General features: G+C 35.3%; 1 protein-coding gene across 1 annotated transcript; it reads left to right on the plus strand.

Annotated features, from left to right (window-relative positions):
• The first annotated feature begins 5,521 nt into the window (after nt 1-5,521).
• On the plus strand, nt 5,522-22,899 carry LOC128550379 (peroxisomal leader peptide-processing protease-like). Its single transcript, XM_053529330.1, has 9 exons — nt 5,522-6,375; nt 7,685-7,845; nt 9,797-9,940; nt 10,691-10,849; nt 12,977-13,098; nt 13,738-13,826; nt 18,063-18,157; nt 19,050-19,121; nt 20,825-22,899. Exons 1-5 carry the CDS (start codon nt 5,582-5,584, stop codon nt 13,018-13,020), a joined length of 1,302 nt encoding a protein of 433 aa, XP_053385305.1. The 5' UTR covers nt 5,522-5,581; the 3' UTR covers nt 13,021-13,098; nt 13,738-13,826; nt 18,063-18,157; nt 19,050-19,121; nt 20,825-22,899.
• Nucleotides 22,900-23,507: the final 608 nt, after the last annotated feature.

Raw genomic sequence — 23,507 nt, forward strand, 5'->3', positions numbered from 1 at the left:
ATTTTCCAGCAAAAAGTCTAATTTTTATGATCGTAGCGGTATAGATTGATTTACTCATAAAACAAGATAGCTATTTACGATCGCGATGTATGAAATTTTACAAGTAAATTAATTGCAAATCGACCGTTTTTATGCAATTTTGCTTTCTTATTACGTTAATATATTACTAAAAATGCCATAGGACTCGAGCTATATGTATTTTACTGACACATATACTGTACCACTCCGCATGACCACCGGAAGGCGATGGTAGGATGGTGAAAATGCGATGGTACGATGGTGATAACGCGATGGTACGATGGTGAAAATGCAATGGTACGATGATGAAAACGCGATGACACGATGGTGAAAACAGGATGGTATGATGATGAAAACGCGATAGTACGATAGTGAAAACGCGATAGTACGATGATGAAAACGCGATATTACATAGACATTTCACCATCGTACCACCGCGATTTCATCATCGTGCCATCGCGTTTTCACCATCATACCATTGTTGTTTCATCATCGTACCATCGTGCATCGCGGTTTAGTATTAGATAAAACGTCACGATTTTCCAAACGGAACACCGTGCCATCGCGTTTTCACCATCATACCATTGTTGTTTCATCATCGTACCATCGTGCATCTCGGTTTAGTATTAGATAAAACGTCACGATTGTCCAAACGGAACAACAACTTTATAAAAGTCCGATACTTTTCCATACACAGGTTTATTTTTAGATTACACGCCACGCCTATGTCATATCGATAAATATGTTATTCTATGCACTTTACTGTTCGCATTATAGTTAACAATTTCGCTTTACTGTATGTTTTTAAATTGATGGCATTTTTTTATTATTAAAGATATTTCTATTCTGTTTTTTGCCTTTTCCAGCCAAAAGTCTCAATTAAATGATCGCAGTAGTTTTAAGTTATTTACTTTTAAAACATAATAACTATTTACGATCGCGCTGTATGAAATTTTCCCGGTAATTTTACTGCAAATCGGCCGTTTTTATGTAATTTTGTTTAATTTAATGTTTATATCTTAATGAAAATGCCCTGATATTCTAGCTATATTTGTCCTTTATCAATGCTGAAAGCTTGAAGCAAATTTGTTGAATAATAATAGCTCTACACGCGTTTCCTGAGTACGGGACACCTAAATTTCGAGATATAATTTTTAGCTAAATTTTACCTGTTTACCTGTTGCATGCTTACAGTTGCCTGTCGTCGTCTGCTTGTTTACTACACGTCATCCCTACTGGATTTACTACTAGTTTATCCTATGGTGGCCTTTTACTTATACCTGTTACTTCGGTCTGTATGTTGTTTATGTCACAATATGTCCCTAACATTATTATATATACAAAATTTTAATGCTGGCCTAACTTTATTTAAAATAATATTTACTATCTGTGGTTACTTGTTGATTACTATTATTACATGTTAAAATTGTGTAAAATTTGGTTAAGGAAACATCAAAAAGCTGTATGCCGTAACATCTGATTTACTGGGAAGGTCGAAAGACAATCCGCTCCCATTACACACAAGTGCAGTATCTTTGGCAAATGACTTTCTACGATACTTTGCTGATAAAATAATCAAGTTGAGAAATGATCTTGACAACATATCAACTGAAACACCCAATGGTAATTCTTCCTACTCAAATCCACCTGTGACTATGAATACATTTACTGCGTTCAAACCACTTTCCGAAAACGATATTTTGAAACTTGTATATGCATCAAAATCTACAACTTGTGAACTTGATGTGATACCAACTAAGAAATTAAAGGAGCATTTTTCACAACTTGTTCCCGTTGTGACAGAAATTGTAAATCGATCACTGCTATCTGGTGTGTTCCCTGATGAATGGAAAAGTGCTGTGATAAAACCTTTGTTGAAGAAGAAAGGTCTCCCACTTGAACTGCAAAACTATCGCCCAGTGTCAAATTTAACATTCCTCTCCAAAATTCTTGAAAAAGCTGCACTAAATCAAATCAACAAGCATATTGAAGCTAACAATCTCCTCCCAGCTTACCAAAGTGCCTATAGAACATATCATGGGGTTGAAACAGCAATGGTCAAAATGTATAATGATCTTTTGGAAACCATAGATGAAAATCAAATAACAATCGTGGTCATGATCGACTTGAGTGCAGCGTTCGATACCATCGATATCCCGATACTGATTCAAATCCTTCAAGATGACTTTGGTATACATAGCACTCCCTTGAAATGGATAGAATCTTATCTCACGAACAGAACAATGAAAGTTTTAGTCGAACAGTCAGCACCTAACACGGAGCCACTAAGGTTTGGTGTCCCGCAGGGTTCTTGTGCCGGACCGTGGTCTTTACCCTGTATATATCGGCTCTTAACCGAGTGGTGCAGAAATATCCAGCTGATCTCTATGGATACGCGGACGACCACAAGATTGCGTTAAAAATTCAAGCGGGAAATTCTCAAAATGAGACAACTGTTCTTCAACAACTCGACAGTTGTCTAAATGAAATCATAAAATGGATGACAACCTTCAACTGAAAATGAATCAGTCTAAAACTGAAATTATTATGTATGGAACAAGACAACAGTTAGCGAAATTGGACATCACAAGTGTAAACGTTGGTGGGTTTTGACGTAAAATGCGTCGATCACGTCAGAGATCTAGGTGTAACTATGACCAATACACTCAACTTTGACCATCACATTCAGAAAAGTGTCAGATAGCTCATGTACAGTTACGAAACCTTAGGGCTATACGGAAACTCTCACACAGAAGTCAACTGAATCATTAGTGCATGGATTGGTTCATTCTCACATTGACTTCTGCAACAGTTTATTTACAGAAATTCCAGCCTACCAAATCAATAAACTACAGCGAGTCCAAAATCATGCCGCTAGAGTAGTCAAGAATGCTTCCTATGAAAAACCAAGTACCGAACTTCTGAAAGAATTACACTGGCTTCCAGTTAAGGCTAGAGTAATGTTCAAAGTTTTAGTAATAGTCTTCCGTGTCATCAATGGTACAGCTCCAGTATATCTAGGGAAATGTTTGTACCTACTCGACAACGATACAGACTTCGCTCACAAAGTGACACTAACTTTAACATCCCTAGACGGCGAACAAAACTAGCAGACAGATCTATGGCAGTCGTTGGTCCCAAATGGTGGAACGATCTGCCTAGCTATCTGAAAAACATTCAGTCTGAAGCCAGCTTTAGATCAAAACTGAAAACACATTTATTTAGGCAGTTTTATGAACAATGAGGGTGTCTTGTTAAAATACAAATATTCAGAATGTGTAAAATAGTATTTATATATGTCCAAATCTTTAAATCTAAGTTCTAGAATCCTGTTCATATTTTGTATGTATATATGTTAAATGTGTGTTATGTAATTGTAAAGCGCAATAGAATATTTTATAATTTTTGCGCTATATAAATGCCATGTATTTGTATTTGTATTTGTATTTAAAATTGTTAAAACTAGCTAAAATTTGATCAAATCACAGTCGGCCTATGCTGAAGAACGAAAACACAAAGACTCTTATTTCTGATTTTTCTTGTGCCTAAAGTTTTAAAATTTTGATATAAAATTATATTTAAAACTAATGTAGTAAAAACAGGTGACCATCATTGCCGAAATGTAAAGTGGGTGCAAGGAAATGTCTCTTAGTTTTAAAATTGTAGTCTAAAATTATCATTAAAATGGCTTAAAATTACGTATGTTTTCTTGAATTTTCTTTTTTTGAAAAATTATTCTAGTTTAAAGATTTTAAGTGATAGTTACAGTAAAGGTCTTTAAGCTATTTATTATAAAACAATATAAGAAATACATGTATATATACATTTATTATAAACTAAATAATATAAGATAAATTATTAAAATATATAATAATAAAAACCTCTTTCGGACTTTTCAGGCTACGCTCTATTAATAATCAGCTCCTGTTACCATGTTTAATATGTGAATAGATAAGTAAACAAAAATTTAAGAGATAAGATTAATTGCAGATTTACACATCATCATTAAAGCGATATGAAGACGCCAATTTCAAGAAAGTGTTAAAGCTATTACCACGGCCGCAGGGTCTAGCGTCCCAAGTTTCTCGCAGTCTGTGCTCCTCTGCATTCTACTGGTGAGTTGTTGACATACCTAATCGTGTTAATCATGTGACGTATGACATGAAGATCTCTCCGGACCAACTCAATCCCACAGAATTCTATTTCCTTTAAATGTGCATTTGAGTTGGGATTTTCATATGAGCGGATCAATCTTTTTTTTAAATTATATTAGAAAGAAAGTAGTTAACGAATCTAAAACTCAAAACTATGTTTTAGAGAGTAGGTCAAAACTGCTTCCGTTAGGTTTTGAATAAGTGGACAAAATCTCACCTATATCGTATTTCTTTCTTTTTCTAATTCTAAGGTGTTATCAGTAGTCGCACAGTGAGGTTTAAAGGCACTGGCACCAGACCTTACCGCAAAAAAAGAACATATTAGGTATCAGGAAGTTAATGCTATATTTCTTAAGGCACCATCGAAACTTTTTACTTGTACACTATTGTTATGGAATACACGAGGATTGATTGTTATTTCTAATATTTTCATTGAAAATTGAAAAGCGTTTGTGACATAAACCGCTTATTTATGATATTAAACGGTCGTTCCGAGTTTATTGGAAGATTTTGTTGCCGCTGAGGGCCGGATTCCCAGTTTCATCCTTCCTGGACACCATTTTTAGATGAAATGAATTTCATATAGGTGTATTGTTTTTATGCTTTATAAAGATCAAAAAGATATTTTGTCTGCCTTTGTCAGATTATGGAGAGGAGATGATAGTCCTGGAGAATTTATACACCCCACCTTCCGCAAAAGAAATATATACTTAAGTCATATCGTTTATCTATTATCTTTTTTATTTTATTTTATTTTATTTTATTGAAAAATGAACTTCACATATTCACAATTTCGTAAGTGTATATGTCGAATTACTGAAAAAAATGTATGTTATTATTTAATGATTTACAAAAATGGGAATTTTTGGTTCGATTAAGTAGATTTTCGATCGTTATCCTATGTTCACGAGCGTGAACCTATGTTTATGGTCGTAAACCCATGTTCACAGTCGTAAACCCAAGTTCACGGTCGTTAACATAGGTTCACATTTGTTAACTATGGTTTAAGCTCCCGAACCCAGGTTTACATCCGTACATGAACTTAGGATAACAACCGAAATTCATAGTTCAATCAAGAAACCTAGTTTATCGCCCGTTATGTTATGTTTTTGCTCGAAAATGTAGGTAAGTATTCAAAAAACCTGGTTTTACGTTCGAAAAACCTAGTTTATCAATTGTTAATTCTAGTTTTTTGACCGTGAACCTGGGTTGAACATGTAATTATTGGACAATTGGCGTGCCGTATACGTCACTGCATGAGTGTTCATGCATGTTAGTAACAGGAAATTTATTTGGTCATAATTTGTTTTATAACCATCAGCATTTGCTGAGAATTGATATGCTGGTACTTTTGTTCATTGTATTAGCTTTTTTTTTCTAGAATGTTGATCTAAAGACATAATTCCAAGATGAGCACTGAAGAAGATCCATACAGTCAAGTGTGTACTGTATCAATAAAACCACTGGATGGCAAAGCTGAGGGAACATGTAGTGGAATATTACTAGACACTCAACAGGGCCTCATTTTAACACATGCATCACTGTTATACCCCTTAGTGGAGGAATGTGATCCTGAGAGACTCCGTAGACTGGTACGAGATGGCAGTGGGGATAAAAGAATTTTTTCTGGTGCTGTCAATATCGAGGTGACTTTACCGAATAGTGATAATGGCCTTGAGAATACGTTCTTCACAAATGACAGGACCATTCATCCTGTTAAACTGTTAAGCCAAGCAGTTCAAGATGTTAGACCATTCGTTCGGTGTAAGGGTAAACTAAAGACAATATTTGAATGTAAACGACTGAGAGATGTTCTCACAAAACTGATGCCTAGTGATTCATGGCAATTTGTGGAAGATATTTCCGCAGTTGAGAATAAAACTGAGCAAGATAACAAATCGGGTAATAAGGCAGAGCTGTGTTATAATTTATTGCCATTTTTCATTCTTATCAAATTACAGAATTTATATCCGATGGAAAATGTTTTATCAGTTAGGGATTCTGTTGACAATAAAGCAGGAGATCCTGTGGAGATTTGCGCAACACCTTTCGGGAATATGAGTCCAGAGGTTTTCCTAAATGCCAAGAGTAGAGGGATATTAAGTAAAGTAGCGGGGCCTCGAGGAGTGTTATTAATGACGGATGCAAGATGTGTACCTGGTAGCGAAGGTGGAGCTCTTTTCTACTGTCATAAAAGAAAAAGGTATACATTACTAAATGGTGTGAGGCTATGTACAGTCAGTGTATTTGTTATTAAACTGATAACTTTACCAGATTGATCATGTCAGGGTTTTTTCTAGCTAATTTGGGAACATAGCCTATACCCCCAAAATTGGGAATTTTGATGCGTAAATGTTCCAAATTGGGAAATATTTAGTCCCATAGGATATAGTAAGGGTGTGTTTAAGCACTTTCTCATAGACTTGTTTCACATTGTACAACCTCTTTAACATACTTCCATTACAAAATTGTCCATAATTTGGTCAATTTTTGAGCAATTTTGATGAAATGTTTTTCAGAATGTAGATTGGGAATTTTTGCACTATTTTGGGAAAAATACATACTTTTTGGCATTGGGAATATAGCCGAATAACAGCTATAAAAACGGCGGAAAATAACCCTGCATGTATGAAATCTCACAAACGATATTTGCAAGTATAAGTATATAGCACATACTATACTAGTAGTTGAAAACTGAGCTATTAACTTTTACACAATTTCACCATTTGCCATAATTTTACTAAAGGCCTAGTACTGAAATTATTTAATTCTGTCTTTCCCTAGGAGGGGCGATTATTGTTTTTATCTTTTCCGCAATCTGACTGGGTCAGTCATAAAATCATGTTGGAGCGCCTGCTTCTAAACAACTTGTATCGGCTACAATTGTCATGAATGCAGTTGCTTATATCAGTGCCATGTTTCGGTTTGAGATTATGTTATTATGACATATAGAATAAGTGAAAAAAACTGATTAAGGTTTAGCAGTATATCACAAAACCACAGAAATTTTAGTAAACAAACAACATCTTTATAAACAACCCATCTGTCCAATTGATTTTTACCATTCTGTCCCGTAGTATTGGATACTTGAAATATTCTTGAAGAATTCTTTAAAAGAATGCCATTTGTAAAGAAATAAAAGTAAAGAATTGTCAAAAATGATGTTTAACCGAGTTATGTAAAGTTTAAGCACTTGTACATTGTTGCAAATGCATCAAAACGAAGAAATGTAACAGCTTTTTAAAATGGTGAGTTTTTAAAGGCATTGAACTGTCCAGAAGTATGGCCCTTTCATGCAGTCCCTTTCCGAAATTCAATATATATGTGAGTTAACAGACAATGGTTTTGTAGACTAATATAAATGTTTTATATGCAGTTTAGTTTTCGTTTAAAACAATGCTTTCTTTCTATGATTTGGTGATGTTTGAGCTTTCTTCTCCGAAACATGGACCTAACTCTTAATCAGTACTGTAATGCGAGTCTTTAATTTTTTATTCAATTTTTTTTTCTAGGTTATTAACAGGTATTGTGATAGCCTCATTATGTTGGAAGAACAATGAATGGGTGGGATTATCACTGGCATGTGCAATAAGTGAAGTGATTGGCAGCTTGAAGTCACATTTAACACATGACCTTGACAAGATCAAAAGGACAGAGTATGTCGGCGGATTTGGTAAGCAGTTTTCAGCAAGAATTTGATGTAGGTCCACTGTTTTCAATCTTGAAGAATTAATACACATTATGTTTTTAATTTTTAGCTAAGTTTAAAAAGGAGGTTTAAATAAATGCTTTGCTTGAGCAGTATAGGTAGGCTTTAAGTAACTTAAAGAATTTTTTTTTACCAAGTGCATACAGTCATGTAAGCATACCATGTTGTACCATGTACAAGTTGATTGTGAAATATTTGTCTTTTGAAAAATGTTTCTTACATGGTTTTTAGGTCACCTGAACTTTATTCAGGGTGAACTATTAGTATAGGCAAATGGTCCAGCTTGTATCAGCCTGCATCATCATTCATACATAATCATCTTCTTTGAAACTACTGGTCAGAATTACACTAAACTTGGTCTGTAGCATCCTCACATGGACCTCTCTCGGGTTTGTTAAAATGGTTCTGCTTAGTACTTTAAAAGACTTCTTCCCATGAGCCACCTGATGGACTGCCAAATTTGATCTGTAGCATCCTTTTATGGACCTAATGCAAGTTTGTTAATATCGATCTGCTTGTCCCTTTATAGGGGCTGCCAGAGCTGAAAATAAAAAAAAAGAAACTTTAAATAACTTTGCATGAACCACTTGATAAATCTTCATCATACTGGGTCTGTATTATCTTTGTATGGAGATCTCTTAGATTTTTTGTGAATGGGTCTGCTTGGCCCCTTTTAGGGGCGGCCAGAGGTAAAAATAGAAAGACTGCTGAATAATGACTTCTCATGAACCGCTAGATGAATCTTCACTACAAGTAAACATAAATATCTTCTATGAAACTGCGACTGGTCAGAATTACACTAAACTTTGTCTGTAGCATCCTTCTATGGATTTCTCGAAAATTTGTTAAATTGGTTCCATTTGGCCCCTGTTAGAGGCCATCAGAGCTCGAAATAGAAAAAAAAACACTTTTAAACAATGGCTTCCCTTGAGTCTTGAATCACTTGATGGATCTTCACCAAACTTGGTCAGTAGCATCCTTGTATATGGACCTCTTTTAATTAAGTTTGTTGAGGTACTTGGCCCCTTAGGTAAAAACAGGAAAAGATTTAAACAGCTTTCTCGCCATGGACCACTTGATGTATCGTCACCAAACTTTGGTCTAAAGAAATCTTTCTAAAATGTGTTAGGTCAGCTGGGGGACTGAGGACCTTCCTGGCCCTCTACTTTAAAATTAATCTGCATGGAGGTAAGTCTTAATGTTTCCTGCTATTTGAAAAGGCATATTGTTATCAAGTATCCCACTGCTCAAACCTAATGTATCATTTCACAGTTTAAACGTAAATGTGGTCAGTCACATTAAACAATTTTCATTTTTTGTATACCCATAACAGTCAGAAAATGCAATTTTAAGAGAGAAAAAAAGAGCTTTTTATTAATATATTTAAACCGGAGTTTCTTTCAAGACATAATTAACTGATACTATTTTCTAGCTAAGAGTAACATTCCTTTATTTTGATGTCCTTCGACGTTGTTTCTATCTGATGTTATTGTCATTACTTTAACTCCTGAAGATCTGCACAAGCATGGAAACCAGTCAAGTTTTTCCATATATGTTATTGAACATAATCTCTGAATAAACTGCATATCTAATCTAGGTGGATCACCTTCACTTTCTTCTTTTTTCCCTGTATTTATATCCATTTTGTTGTATTACAATACATCTTTGATGTACATATATATATACTCGTATATAGTTGGCTTCTTTTCTCTCAAACCCTCATCAGGAATGAGGATTCGAGAGTGATTAATGTAAGTTGTAGAACTGACTTCACAATCAGCCTAAAATAAATTTGTGTAAACTTAACTTGCAAAGCTTTGCATTTTAATATTTCATTCAGCTTGTTTTAAAAACTTCAGTATGAAAAGACACTATGTAATATCCTGTGTATTTATAACCCCCTATTTACTTTCAGGTCAAGGTTTTATACCTAGGTTGATCAAGCATGTGAGATGTGTCAATGTAGGGCACAACTGGGGATCGGGTGTGGTCATTGACTCGGAAAAAGGTGTCATCATGACTTGTAGCCATGTTCTGAATGATGCTAAATACTCTGGAGGTAAGACTTTATATTGTTATAGATTTCCTGTTTTTACTGGTAGATAAAGAATAAAGTTTGTGTAACACGTTTTGTCATATTTACAGTTCGAATGTGTTTTCTTTGATGAAATGTATACTGCAGTTACATTGGAATTCCTTTGAAATATTCTACATTGATTCCAAATGAGGAGCATTCTGGAGATCAAAATGTTTACTTGCTTGTTTACATAATAAGAGCCGCACTATGAGAAAACCAACATACCGATAGTGCATTTGCAACCAGCATGGATCCAGACCAGCCTGCGAATCTGCGCAGTCAGGTTGAAATACAGCGATAAACCCAAAACAAACGAACAAAGGTCAGGATCCAGGCTGTTTGTGAACGGTTTCTCTAATTGCAGGAGGCTTTGAAAGCGAACAGCATGGATCTTGACCATTTTTTTCAACAGTATTTCAGGTATGTAAAGGAGGGCAGTGTTCCTGGATTCTGTACCAGTACAAACCTGTTTTCCGCAAGTAACTGCCAACTTCCCTACTTGAATCAGAGATGAAGGACAAATGATATCAGACACAATGTCTCTTTCAAATCGTCATGAAGAACATCGCCCTGCCCGGGGATCAAACGTATGACCCCGCAGTCTGTAGATCCGCTATCTCATTATTGAGCTAAGCGGGCAGGCTAAGCGGGTAGGTATGAAATGGCATTAATATATGTTAATTTCCACCAAAACATCTACATGTATATATAAGTTTCTATCTTGTTTTTCAGTGCATGTGAGTGATTCTGAATCCAGTTCATCAGAGATGTGCAATATTATTTATAGAACACCCCTGAAGTCACAGTTTGATATCGCCCTTATACAACAGAAAAATGTAACAGCACATTTAAGTGAAGACAAACAAATTAGATTCGGAAAAGCTGTTGAGGGTATAATTACTTTTTATTTTAAAAATGACAACACTTCAAGTTAAAGTTGTTACAGTCTTAATATTTGCCTTGATATTTAAACAAGTCTCGAAGAAAGTGAATTGAAGACCAGTCTTGAAACTCCAGCATCTGATTGGTTGATTTTGGAGCTTAATCTTGAAATTGACCGATGACAAAGCTGCAATCTGAGACTGGTTTTCAAACTCAGTACTGCAGATTGGTTCACACAGTAAGTTGCAAGTACATGTATTGTATAACAAGTTTATTTATCATAAGATTTTAAGACGAGAAGCTAGATCTACGAGGGTTGTCCCAGAAAATCGTGAACGTTTTTTTATTATTTAGATAATAAGCAACTCATCAAATAATTATTTTAAGTTAAAATTTTTAACTGATGTTATTTCAATGTATACTCGACAGGACTATTTAAAATTAAATATCTGTCATATTATTTGAGTAATTTTTAAATAATGGACGGCAGTCAGTACTAATCGGTGCACGCTCAGTTTTCCTTCTACAAAAAATTGTGTTGCGTTTCAAGTCTTTGACATCACTTACTTTAAAATAGTGATGTAATTTCGAAAGTATCGGTCGCAGGCACTTTTAGAAATGGTGATGTCAGGTAAGTTCGCGGCGCAGAAAGTATTAATAAAATATTGTGTAGATCGCGGTATGACTCCTTCACAAACAAAACAAGAAATGGAAAATTCTGGAAGTCAGGCATATGTTTGCAGGACACATGTCTTTACATGGCACAAACGTCTTATGGAAGGTTGGGCAAGTGATTCAAAGAGAGGATGACATAATACTGTAATACTTTCTGCGCAGCGAACTTATCTGACGTCGCCATTTCTGTAAGTGTGTGCGACTGTTACTTTCAAAATTACGTCACTATTTTAACGTAAGTAACGTCAAATACTTGAAACACAACATAATTACGAGCAATGCATTGCCGTTAATGATATTGAAGTAACATCAGTTAAAATAATTATTTGATGTGTTGCTTATTTTCGAAATAATAAAAAAAGTTTGTGATTTTCTTGGACAACCCTCATACATGTTATTGCACATATGATGTTATCAAGGGTGTTTGCTAAAATACTTGTGATTTATAACAAGGTTTATCACAGGTTTGACAACATTGGAGTGAAATGAAGCCATTTTATTATTTTGTTATGACACTAGCGTAATAAAGCTGAATTACCAGTATTAAAGTTGTTGAATAATATTGATAAAATGCTCGGCAGAGCCTCACATTTTATCATTTTATTTGACAAGTTAAATAAATTCAGTTTGAAAAGACACTCACATAATATCTTCTATTTATTACATAACTTCTTATTAAAAAATTGCCAGTTAATAACACAAACAGTACTGTTATTTAGCTCAGGGTTGCTGGGCTAAAGTAAAATATTAAGAAAAAACCTTGAAAATTTATTTCTGATGTCATGTAATGAAATGTTTACTGAATGCAGGCTCTCCAGCCGTTCCTAGTTTTTACTAGTTTTCCTAGTTTTTCCTAGTTTTTTAAAAGTGCTCCTAGTTTTTCCTTATTTTTCAAAAATGCTCCTAGTATTCCTAGTTTTTCATTTGCAGCATTATGTCTGAAAGTTTCAGTTTTGTGTTTTAAATGTGTTTTGAAGATTTTCTTGCAGAAAACAATGTAGAGATGTTCAGCTGACTTGCCTGTGCTACTTGCAGTACGGTTTGGTGTCACTGATACATAGTTTGGTCATTTCTGGTTGGACTATGCTTAAGTGATGCCAAACAGGAACTGCAGAAGCAAATTTATAGTCAGCTGAACACTTACATGTATGGTAATTGGATAGAAAAACAGCAGCAAGGTAACACTTTATCTGATAATACCTTCTAGTTTTTGTCTCAGTATTCCTAAATTTTCCTAGTTTTCTCCTAGTTTTCTGCGTGAAAAATTCCTAGTTTTCTTCTAGGTTTTTTTTTTCAAATGTATTGCTGGAGAGCCTGTGAATGGTTTTCTGGTCAGTAGTCAAAGCCCCTTGGACCTCGGGCATATAGTCTTGACTATTGACTGGCAAGCTATTCAGTAAGTATACTACTGACTTCATCGTTATCTTCATTATGTCACACATTCGATATTATTTGCTTCAGGTGAAGTAGTATATGTGATAGGTCATGCTATATTTAGAGGCTAAGGGGACACATTACCAATGGTTTGTAGAGGCATTGTATCAAAGATTGTGCAACACAATAAAGTCCCAGTCATGTTACAGGTAACTGTTACCATCTTGACTTAATGTTGACGTCATTTCCTTTTGAACCTTAATGTATTTAGGCTTGGCTACAGAACGAGCATATGTAAGATGGTGTGATAACCTGCCTGAGCATGAGAACATCTCGGTTAACACACAAAATACTCTACAATTTAAAATAAACCTGAAAATGGTAAGAGCAACAGTTTTATGCTAGACGTTTATTTTCATGTTGTTTTCCAGTAACTTTGCAGTCTGCAATTTGCGTTTTTGGATTGTTTTTCTGGTTATTTAATCCTTTCCCTGCTAAATTTCTATAATGATCTTGTCCATCTTTCAATTTGGACAGAACCATTAACTTTTAAAAGGAGTGCTTACCAAAAATATACTGACTGAATGGCGAACAGTGCAGATCATGATCAGACTGCACGGATGTGCAGGCTGATCATGAGCTACACTGGTCGCAAAGGCAGGATCAATCGTGTTTAGCATGATAAGAGTTAATCTCAGTTGTGTAAAAAAAAACACTTGCAATAACATTAAAATGGAAACAATATCAAAAGATGGCTATTTTTGTTCAAACTATATAAATGAACTTTAACTAATATACTCCAACCAGTTCTAACCTGTGTTCCAATAAATTGATTAAATAAATTACAGACAACTTGTGCAGTTCATGCTGGTGTGAGTGGTGGTGGTGTATTTAATACCCGTGGACAGCTGGTAGCAATAGTGGTCTGCAATTCAAAGTAAGTAGTGCACTGGTTAAAACTTCTATTTAATATCCATGGACAACTGGTAACAATGGTAATTTGTCATTCAAAATAAGTTGTTTACTGGCTAAAACTTCTGTATTTTATACACATGGATAGCTGGCAACAGTGGTGGTCTGTAATTCAAAGTAAATGGTGTACTGGCTAAAACTTCTGTATTTAATTTCTGTGGGCAACTTGTAGCAAATAACGGTCTGTAATTCAAAGTAAGTTGTGTACTGGCTAAAACATCTGTATTGAAAAGATGTGAACAACTTGCAGCAATGGTGGTCTGTAATTCAAAGTAGTTAGTGTACTGGCTAAAACTTATGTATTTAATACCCATTGAGAGCTGGTAGCAATGGTGGTCTGTATTTCAAAGGAAGTTGTGTACTGGCTAAAACGTCTCTGTTTAACATCTGTGGACAACTTGTTGCTGTGGTGGTCTGTAATTCAAAGTAAGGTGTGTACTGGCTAAAACTTCTGTATTGAAGAGATGTGAACAACTTTTAGCAGTGGTGGTCTGTAATTCAAAGTATGTTGTGTACTGGCTAAAACTTGTGTATTTAATACCTGTGGATAGTTTGTAGCAGTGGTGGTCTGTAATTCAAAGTAAGTTGTGTACTGGCTAAAACTTCTGTATTTAATACCTGTGGATAGCTTGTAGCAGTGGTGGTCTGTAATTCAAAGTAAGTTGTGTACTAGCTAAAACTTCTGTATTTAATACCCATCGAGAGCTGGTAGCAATGGTGGTCTGTAATTCAAAGGAAGTTGTGTACTAGCTAAAATGTCTCTGTTTTGATATCTGTGGACAACTTGTAACAGTGGTGGTCTGTAATTCAAAGTAAGTTGTGTACTGGCTAAAACTTCTGTATTGAAAAGATGTGAACAACTTTTAGCAATGGTGGTCTGTAATTCAGAGTATGTTGTGTACTGGCTAAAGCTTCTGTATTTAATACCTGTGGATAGCTTGTACCAGTGGTGGTCTGTAATTCAAAGTAAGTTGTGTACTGGCTAAAACTTCTGTATTTAATACCCGTGGATAGCTTGTAGCAGTGGTGGTCTGTAATTCAAAGTAAGTTGTACACTGGGTAAAGCTTCTGTATTTAATTCTCTTGGATAGCTTGTAACAGTGATGGTTTGTAATTCAAAGTAAGTTGTACACTGGGTAAAGCTTCTGTATTTAATTCTCTTGGACAGCTTGTAACAGTGGTGGTCTGTAATTCAAAGTAAGTTGTACACTGGGTAAAGCTTCTGTATTTAATTCTCTTGGACAGCTTGTAACAGTGGTGGTCTGTAATTCAAAGTAAGTTGTGCACTGGGTAAAGCTTCTGTATTTAATTCTTTTGGACAGCTTGTAACAGTGGTGGTCTGTAATTCAAAGTAAGTTGTACACTGGGTAAAGCTTCTGTATTTAATTCTCTTGGACAGCTTGTAACAGTGGTGGTCTGTAATTCAAAGTAAGTTGTACACTGGGTAAAGCTTCTGTTATTAATTCTCTTGGACAACTTGTAGTATTCCAAAATTATTTTTGCACTGGCTGTAAATTTTCTATTTGATACACATGGACAACTTGTAACAATGGTTGTCTGTAATTCGAAGTAAGTTGTGTACTGACTAAAACTTCTGTAATACATTTGGACAACTGGTAGCACTGATGTTCTCTAATTCAAAGTAAGTTGTGCACTGCCTAATGATTCTGTATTTAATCCTAGTTCGCAACTAGTAGTGAAATCAGTAGTGACCCCTATAGATTTTGAGGTCAGTATGTCAAAGATCAAGGTCACAGTGACCAGGAACAGTAAAATGGTTTCCGGGCAATAACTCAAGAAAGCTTGGGCCTAGTGTCAGGAAAATTGATAGTGAGGTCGATCATGACCAGCAGATGACCCCTATTGATTTTAAGGTCATTAGGTCAAAGGTCAAGGTCACATTGGCCAGGAACAGTTAAAAGGTTTCTGATCTTTTCTAAAACCACAGGGCCTAGGGCTTTTATATTTGGTATGTAGCAAAATGTAGTGGTCCTCTACCATGATTGTTCAGATTATTTCCCTGGGGTCAAATATGGCCCCACCCCGGGGGTCACATGGTTTTTGTAGACTTATATAGGAAAAAACTTTGAAAAACCTCTTGTCAAAAACCACAGGGCCTAGGGCTTTGATATTTTGTATATGACATCATCTAGTGGTCCTGTACTAAGATTGTTCAAATTATTCCCCTAGGGTAAAATATGGCTCCTCTGGGGGTCACATGGTTTACATAGACTTATATAGGGAAAAACTTTGAAAATCTTCTTTTCCAAACCACAAAGACTAGGGTTTTGATATTTGTAATGTAGCATCATCTAGTGGTTCTCTACCATGTTTGTTCAAATTATCCCTCTAGGGTCAAATATGGCCCCACTTTGGAGGTCATGCGGTTCATATAGACTTATATAGGGAAAAACTTAGAATCTTCATGTCCGTAACCTATATCATTCAAATTTGGACCACATGTATAGTTTTGAGTGGCAAGATGAACCTTCACATGAGTTGACCTTGATCTTGACCTATTGACCTACTTTCACATTTCTGTAGCTACAGCCTTCATATTTGGACCACATGCATAGGTTTGTGTACTGAAACAAACTTTGACCTTGTTATTGACCTAGTGACCTACTTTCACATTTTTGAAGGTACAGGCTTCAAATTTGGACCACGTGCATAGTTTTGCATACCAAAATGAACTTTGATCTTGAGATTGACCTAGTGACCTACTTTCACATTTCTGAAGGTACAGGCTTCAAATTTGGACCACATGCATAGTTTTGTGTTCTGAAATAAAATTTGACCTTGATTTTAACCTAGTGACCTACTTTCACATTTCTCAAGCTACAGCCTTCAGATTTCAACCACATGCATAGTTTTATGTACTGAAATGATTTTTGACCTTGAAATTGATCTAGTGACCTACTTTCACATTTCTGAAGCCACAGCTTTCAAATTTGGACCACATGCACAGTGTTTTGTACTGAATGATATTTGACCTTGATTTTGACCTTGAGCTAGTCTTGAAATTTGGAACATTCAAAAATGGCTCAGTGATGGGCGCCAAGATCACTCTGTGATCTCTTGTTAGGTTAATAGGTTAAAGGTCAAGGTCAGATTGAACCAGAACGGTAGAACTTTTGTTTACAGTGAGCATACAATTTCTGTTCCTTGTGCAACTACTGAATGCATCAAGGGTGGTGGGGGGGCATTTTGTGGTCGATGAGCTCTTGTTATAATATTAATAGTTATAGAATGATTTGACATATGGCCAGTAAACTTCAAGGCTTTATTGTCTGTGGTCAGTAGAGGAACTTTGTTGTTTTTGGGGTCAAAATGACCTTTAGACTTAAAAAATGTTTTCTGATAAACAACTGGATGATTCTTTGGTCTTGGACTTCCAGATTTTATGATATTTTGTTGCTTATGGTCAGTAGATGATCCTTATTGTTTGGGGTCAGTAGGTCATGGTCACAGTAACCTTAGGGTGAAAAAAGGTTTTCGAGCAATAGCTGGAGAATGCTTGGGTCTACAACAAAACTTTGTAGCATAATTGCATATGGTCAGAAAATAACCTTGTTGTTTTAAAGATTAATAGATTAAGGGTCAAAGCCATAGTGACATAAATACTGAAAAGTGGAAAATGGTGTGGCCTAGGACCATAAAACTTCATTTGATGATTGTTTCTTGTCAGTAGGTATCCCCTATTGTTTTAGAGGTCAATAGAACAATGTTTAATATTACAGTGATCTTGATGTGTTTACTTCTCAATTAATGGAAAATGCTTTGACCTGCATCCATCAAACTTCATAGCATGATTGTCTGTAGCCAAAGGTTTAGGTCACACTTGCCTTGAGATAAAGAATGGAAAACACTTTGACCTACTACCATCAATTGTTTATGATCAATAGATGACCTCTGTTTTGGTGCCAAAGATCAAAGTCTCAACATACTTGAGACCAAATATAACACACCTAGTTACTACTGAAAGGCTATCTTGGGGCTATCCTGTATTTTACAAGCATCTCTTGTTAAGGTGAATGTTCAAGGTTAGTTGTATGATGAACATTAAGGTGAGGAACTCTGGGTGGATGTGGTCATCTTTTAGCATTAAATTATTACTGACAAAATGTTTTCATTTATGTTTGATTATATCAGAAATTTGAACAACATTAAAAAAACTTACAATTGCACTTTATATTTCCAGGGATACAGTCTCAGGGGCCTGTTACCCTCATGTCAACATGTGTGTTCCTATAGAAACAGTTGCATCGGTCATCAGACATTATCTAAAAACTTCAGGTAACATTTTCAACTTTTAACACTTACCCTGCTCAATTTCTAAAATGGACTGGTTTGTCATTCAATTTTGGCAGTACCATTTATTATATGAAGGAGTGTTCACTAGAAATTTACAAACTGAATAGCAAACAGTGCAGACCATGATCAGCACTGGTTGCAAAGGTAAAATCACTTGCTGCCAGCAGGCTAAAGGTACAGTAAATATTACTTTTTTGCAATTTTTTGATGCACCATTTACAAGAAAGGCTGACAACTTAAAAGAGAACAATAATGTTAGTTAAAGCAAACAAAGAGTAAAATTAAGCTTTGCATTGCTTTGATCTGTATTTTATGTTTAAGGCTGCACACAGGATTCATGTCAAATTTTTTTAAATTTAGAAAATGCTTTCATTAGATAGTACCGGTTTTTGCAATGAAATGAAAACATAAAGTGATTCTTCGCATTTTAGGAACCTGTTGTTTGTTTTTGAGGTCATCAAGTCAAATTTCAAGGTCACGAACCTGAACCTTGAAAATGGTTTCAATTACTTGAGAACAGCTTGACCCTGTATCTTCAAACTTGATAACATGATTGGGCTTATGAAGAAGATGGCACCCCTATTTTAGTTGGGGTGGGGTGTTAGTAGGTTAATGGTCTATAACATAGTGACCATAGGACTGAAAAGTGGACAACCCATCATCGGCTTAAGTGTTTTAAAGTCAGGTCTTGTTTCTCTAATCATTCATCTTCCACATTTGATTCATGAGGAAAAGCTGGCAGTCACTTGTGAAGGACTGGTTAATTCTGGGTGTAGAATTCTGGTAAATTGATTAGGTTAAGTGCTTGCAATTACTTAACTGAGATACTGCTGAAAAATGGCACTAAACACAAAACAAATAAATTATTTTTCAGATGAAGCCATACTTAGATCTCTTCATGTTAGGAATGATGCTGTAATAAGAATATGGAGTATCGGAACTGAAGGTAAGTCTGTAAACAATTTGAATGTTGGATGTTTTGTCACACTTTCACAGTGTCACTATATCATCGTTCGTCGTCCGTTCACAATTTCTTGTGAATACGATAGAGACCACATTTTGCAACTGATTTTTATCAAACTTGCACACAACTTGTATTGGCATAATATTGGTTTTAACCACACTTACACACAACTTAAGTTACAATAATATCTTGGTTCTTTTCGAAAACAGGCTAGATTCCATCATGGGTTCTATAGTTAATGCCCCTGAAAGGGGAAAATTTTCTATATTAGCCCTTTCAGCCATACTGAGGTTTCATTTATGTTTTGATTATATACAAACTTGCACAGAATGATTATCTTGATGATCACTAGGCCAAGATCAAAACTGGGTCATGTGGAGTCAAGAAATAGGTCACCAGGTCAAATCAAAGTAAAAGCTTGTTAACACCATAGAGGCCACATTTATGACCATATTTTCATGAAACTTGATCAGAATGTTCATCTCATCTTGAAAATTGCTAGGCCAAGTTGGTCAAAAACTAGGTCACCCTCTCAAATCAAAGGAAGTGCTTGTTAGCATTCTAGAGGCCATATTTATGACCCTGTCTTCATGAAACTTGGTCAGAGTGTTTATCTTGATGATTCCTGTGCCAAGTTAAAATCTGGTTCATATATGGGTAAAAACTAGGTCACTCGGTCAAATGAAAGGAAAAGCTTGTTAACACACATGAAGCCACATTTATGACCCTATCTTCATGAAACTTCAGAATGTTCATCTTGATAATTGCTAGGCAAAGTTCAAAATTGGGTTACATGTGGTCAAAAACTAGGTCACCCACTTAAATCAAAGGTGTTAACACTCTAGAGGCCATATCTTTGACCCTGTCTTCGTGAAACTTGGTAAGAATGTTTATCTTGAGGATTCCTTTGCCAAGTACGAAACTGGGTCATGTGGGGTCAAAAACTAGGTCACCACTCAAATCAAAGGAACGGCTTGTTAACACTGTGGAGGCCACATTTATGAATGTTTATCTTGATGATTCAAATGCCAATTTAACAGGTGAGCGATATAGGGTCATCATGACCCTCTTGTTAAATATTTTAAGGTTTTAACTAGCAGACTAGTTTCATTTTTTCAGACAAGTGGGTTGATGTTTTGTTGTATAACTGTTACAAAACATTGGGAAACAGAATTTTACAGAAAATGAAATTTACAAGTATACATTCTACTGTTTAAATAGAGGATATTACATGAGTGTCTTTTCACATTGAATTTATTAAACAAGTTGTATAAAATAAAATCGAGCATTTGATTAATTTTATCTCTCAAGTGTTATACATTCTATGTGGAAAGGCACAAATATAAGATTGTTTTACTCTCATGTTAGCTTTTCTTGCTGAAACAGCAAAATTTCATCTTTCTTTACCTTTTTTAGAATCAGTCAATTTGACCAACACTTCCTATTCTTAAAAAAGATGTCGGAGCTTTATTACACTAATGTAATTTATATTATTGCTTCATTTTACTCCAACAACATCAAACATGTGATAAAAAGTTTTGCAGTTGCATTCTAAGAGGGTTTACATGATCACCTGTATCATTAATTTGTTTCACTCCCATGTACTACATTTTTAATCTAGTAAATGTGATAACAATATTAAAGTTTATATTTTAATTGTTTATGTCTTTGTTGTCTAATTTTAGATTGCACCATAATAAGCCGTATATAAGACGAAATTTATATCACAGATGGTTTCCTGATTACTAATAGTGAATAGAGTACTTGAACAGCACTTGATGGCACTAGATCATCATGGCAATTTCTGGAGAAATATGGAAGGCCATCTTGACAGAACATACTTGAACATCATTAATTTGTTGGCTCCAGATCATCTTTGACACTTCATGGAGAAATCTGGAAAGCCAGCTGTGACACACTATACTTGGACTTCACTCAATTCCTTCATTGAGCAATATGTAAATGAAACTATAAAGTTTTCCTGTTAAGAACACAGGCACGGATCCAGTGTTTATTTTTTTGTTTAATATAAAAAATCCCTTTTTTTTTCACACAATTAAACTTTTATATGTTAGTCAAATGAAAAAAAAATCGATGACAAAAAGTCCGGTCACAGTATCATATACATTGAAAAGGTGAACTATGCGAGCGTAACGCTATGGGAAGTTACTCGGCAAACTTGTAGAACAGTTTATACACTTGCAGCCGCTACCTGCGTGATTGCACCTTCGAAACATTTAAGTTGACCCCATAAATTGCTTTGAAAAACACGAGCGAAATATTTCAGTTATCCCCGGTCATTTCATTCCGGATAGTGAACGTGTTCCTGGTTTTGATCACTTCGTTTGGCAGCTGAAATCGCCGGGGATATTTGAAATATTTCGCTCCTAGGGACTTGTACTGTGTATTTCAAAGCAATTTATGGGATAAAAATAAAAGTTTAATTGTGTCCTTTTCCATGTATATGATATTGTGACCGGATTTTTTGTCATCAATTTTTTTTTCATTTGACTAACATATATAAAGTATATTTGTGTGAAAAAAACATATTTTTTATATCAAACAAAAAAATATACACTGGACCCATGCCTGTGGTTAAGAAAGGCTGTATAGTTTTGTTGGAATGGAACTTTGTGGTTTTGTCCATGAATTCTTAGCTTTCAACATTTGGACACAAGAAAAATGAAAATTTTATTTATTTGTTTGTTTAATTTTGATGATTGATGCAGTCATGAAATCTATGAAAATGGGCCCTCCATGAATATTATATAAATCAGTATGTCCAATCTACAGTTGGTCGCAGACTGACTAGATATAAAGCCAATAGGATTTAAGAGTAGGAAAACCAGCATATGGTGCTAATGCACATATTTCTGGTATGAAAATAAGTGTGTATTTCTTTTTAAGAGACCTTGAGAATTTATTATTTATACCTTTGTTTTCAAAAGCCATGGCCCGCCCGCTTAGCTCAGTAGGGAGAGCGTAGGTCTACAGATTGCGGGGTCAGGAGTTCAATCCCCGGGTGGGGCGTATGTTCTCTGTGACGATTTGATAAAAGACATTGTGTCTGAAATCATTCGTCCTCCACCTCTGATAATTCATGTGGGGAAGTTGGCAGTTACCTGTGGAGGACAGGTTTGTACTAGTACAGAATCCAGGAACACTGGTTAGGTTAACTGCCCGCTGTTACATGACTGAAATACTGTTGAAAAACAGCGTTAGCCCCCAGCTTTCCCCCCCACCCCCCCAATAAAAAAAAATAGAAATTAAACTAAGAGTCACTTCCTGAACCCCTTTTTCAGCACAGTATTGTCTTTACAGTAACCACTTAATGCTATTAGCTCACCCGCTTAATATGGAGAGTGCAGATCTATGGATCGAAGAGCCGTCACTATGACAATTTGATAAAGACATAATGTCTGAGACGATTTGTCCTTCACCTGTGATGTATGTGGGGAAGTTGGCAGTGACTTGCACAGAACAGGTTTGTACTTGTACAGAATCCAGGAACACTAGTAATAAGGTTAACTGTCCACAGTATAACTGAAATACTGTTGAAAAAAACAAATGTGCTATAACACGTCTGTTTTTTCCAATGGAAATTATACGATGACAGGTAATCCGGGCTCTATATTTTGAAGTAAAACATCCTTAAAGTACTTGTAGTTTGAAAATGGTATGCTTTATTTGTTAAGTATGTTAAAAGTTTGTCTTGTTAATGTAATATTTAACTATATTAAAACAAAAATGACCAAAGTTACTGATGTTCACTTGATTTCTTCATTTATCATCTTTACTTATATAGTTGCAAAAGTGTGAAACATTAGAGAAGAATTATTCTATAGTTTTTATCATTCTATACCCTGTGACATATTCCAAAAATAACAAACACATTAATTTTTTTTGTTAGGTGTAACGTCGCGCCAACACAATTTAGGTCATATGGCGACTTTCCAGCTTTGATGGAGGAGGAAGACCCCAGGTGCCCCTGTGCATTATTTCATCACGAGCGGGCACCTGGGTAGACCACCGACCTTTCCGTAAGCCAGCTGGATGGCTTCCTCACATGAAGAATTCAATGCCCCGAGTGAGGCTCGAACCCACATATGAGGAGCAAGGGGTTCGAGGTTAGCGACATTAACCACTCAAATTTTAAATCACACCAATTACAGATGAATATTATTTTTGTAAATATCAAAAATATAAATACAAAGTTTTTAAATGTTAATAAAAAAAATGATAATAAAAGATGAAAATAGAATATTTCTTTCAATTTAAATATATATTATAATTATAAGAAAGTCCTTTGCAAGAATAGAACACAACCAAGCAAAACAAATAGTAGACTAGGTTTGATTGAATCTGTAA

This window comes from Mercenaria mercenaria, chromosome 17 (assembly GCF_021730395.1).
Source record: "Mercenaria mercenaria strain notata chromosome 17, MADL_Memer_1, whole genome shotgun sequence".
In the NCBI taxonomy this organism is placed as follows: Eukaryota; Metazoa; Mollusca; class Bivalvia; order Venerida; family Veneridae; genus Mercenaria; species Mercenaria mercenaria.

Excerpts from the sequence above, each read along its gene's own strand:
- LOC128550379 (XM_053529330.1), top strand. The coding sequence starts at position 5,582 with ATGAGCACTGAAGAAGATCCATACAGTCAAGTGTGTACTGTATCAATA. Across the intron at positions 6,376-7,684 it reads TACTGTCATAAAAGAAAAAG|GTTATTAACAGGTATTGTGA; the intron begins GTATACATTACT and ends TTTTTTTTCTAG. Across the intron at positions 9,941-10,690 it reads TGATGCTAAATACTCTGGAG|TGCATGTGAGTGATTCTGAA; the intron begins GTAAGACTTTAT and ends CTTGTTTTTCAG.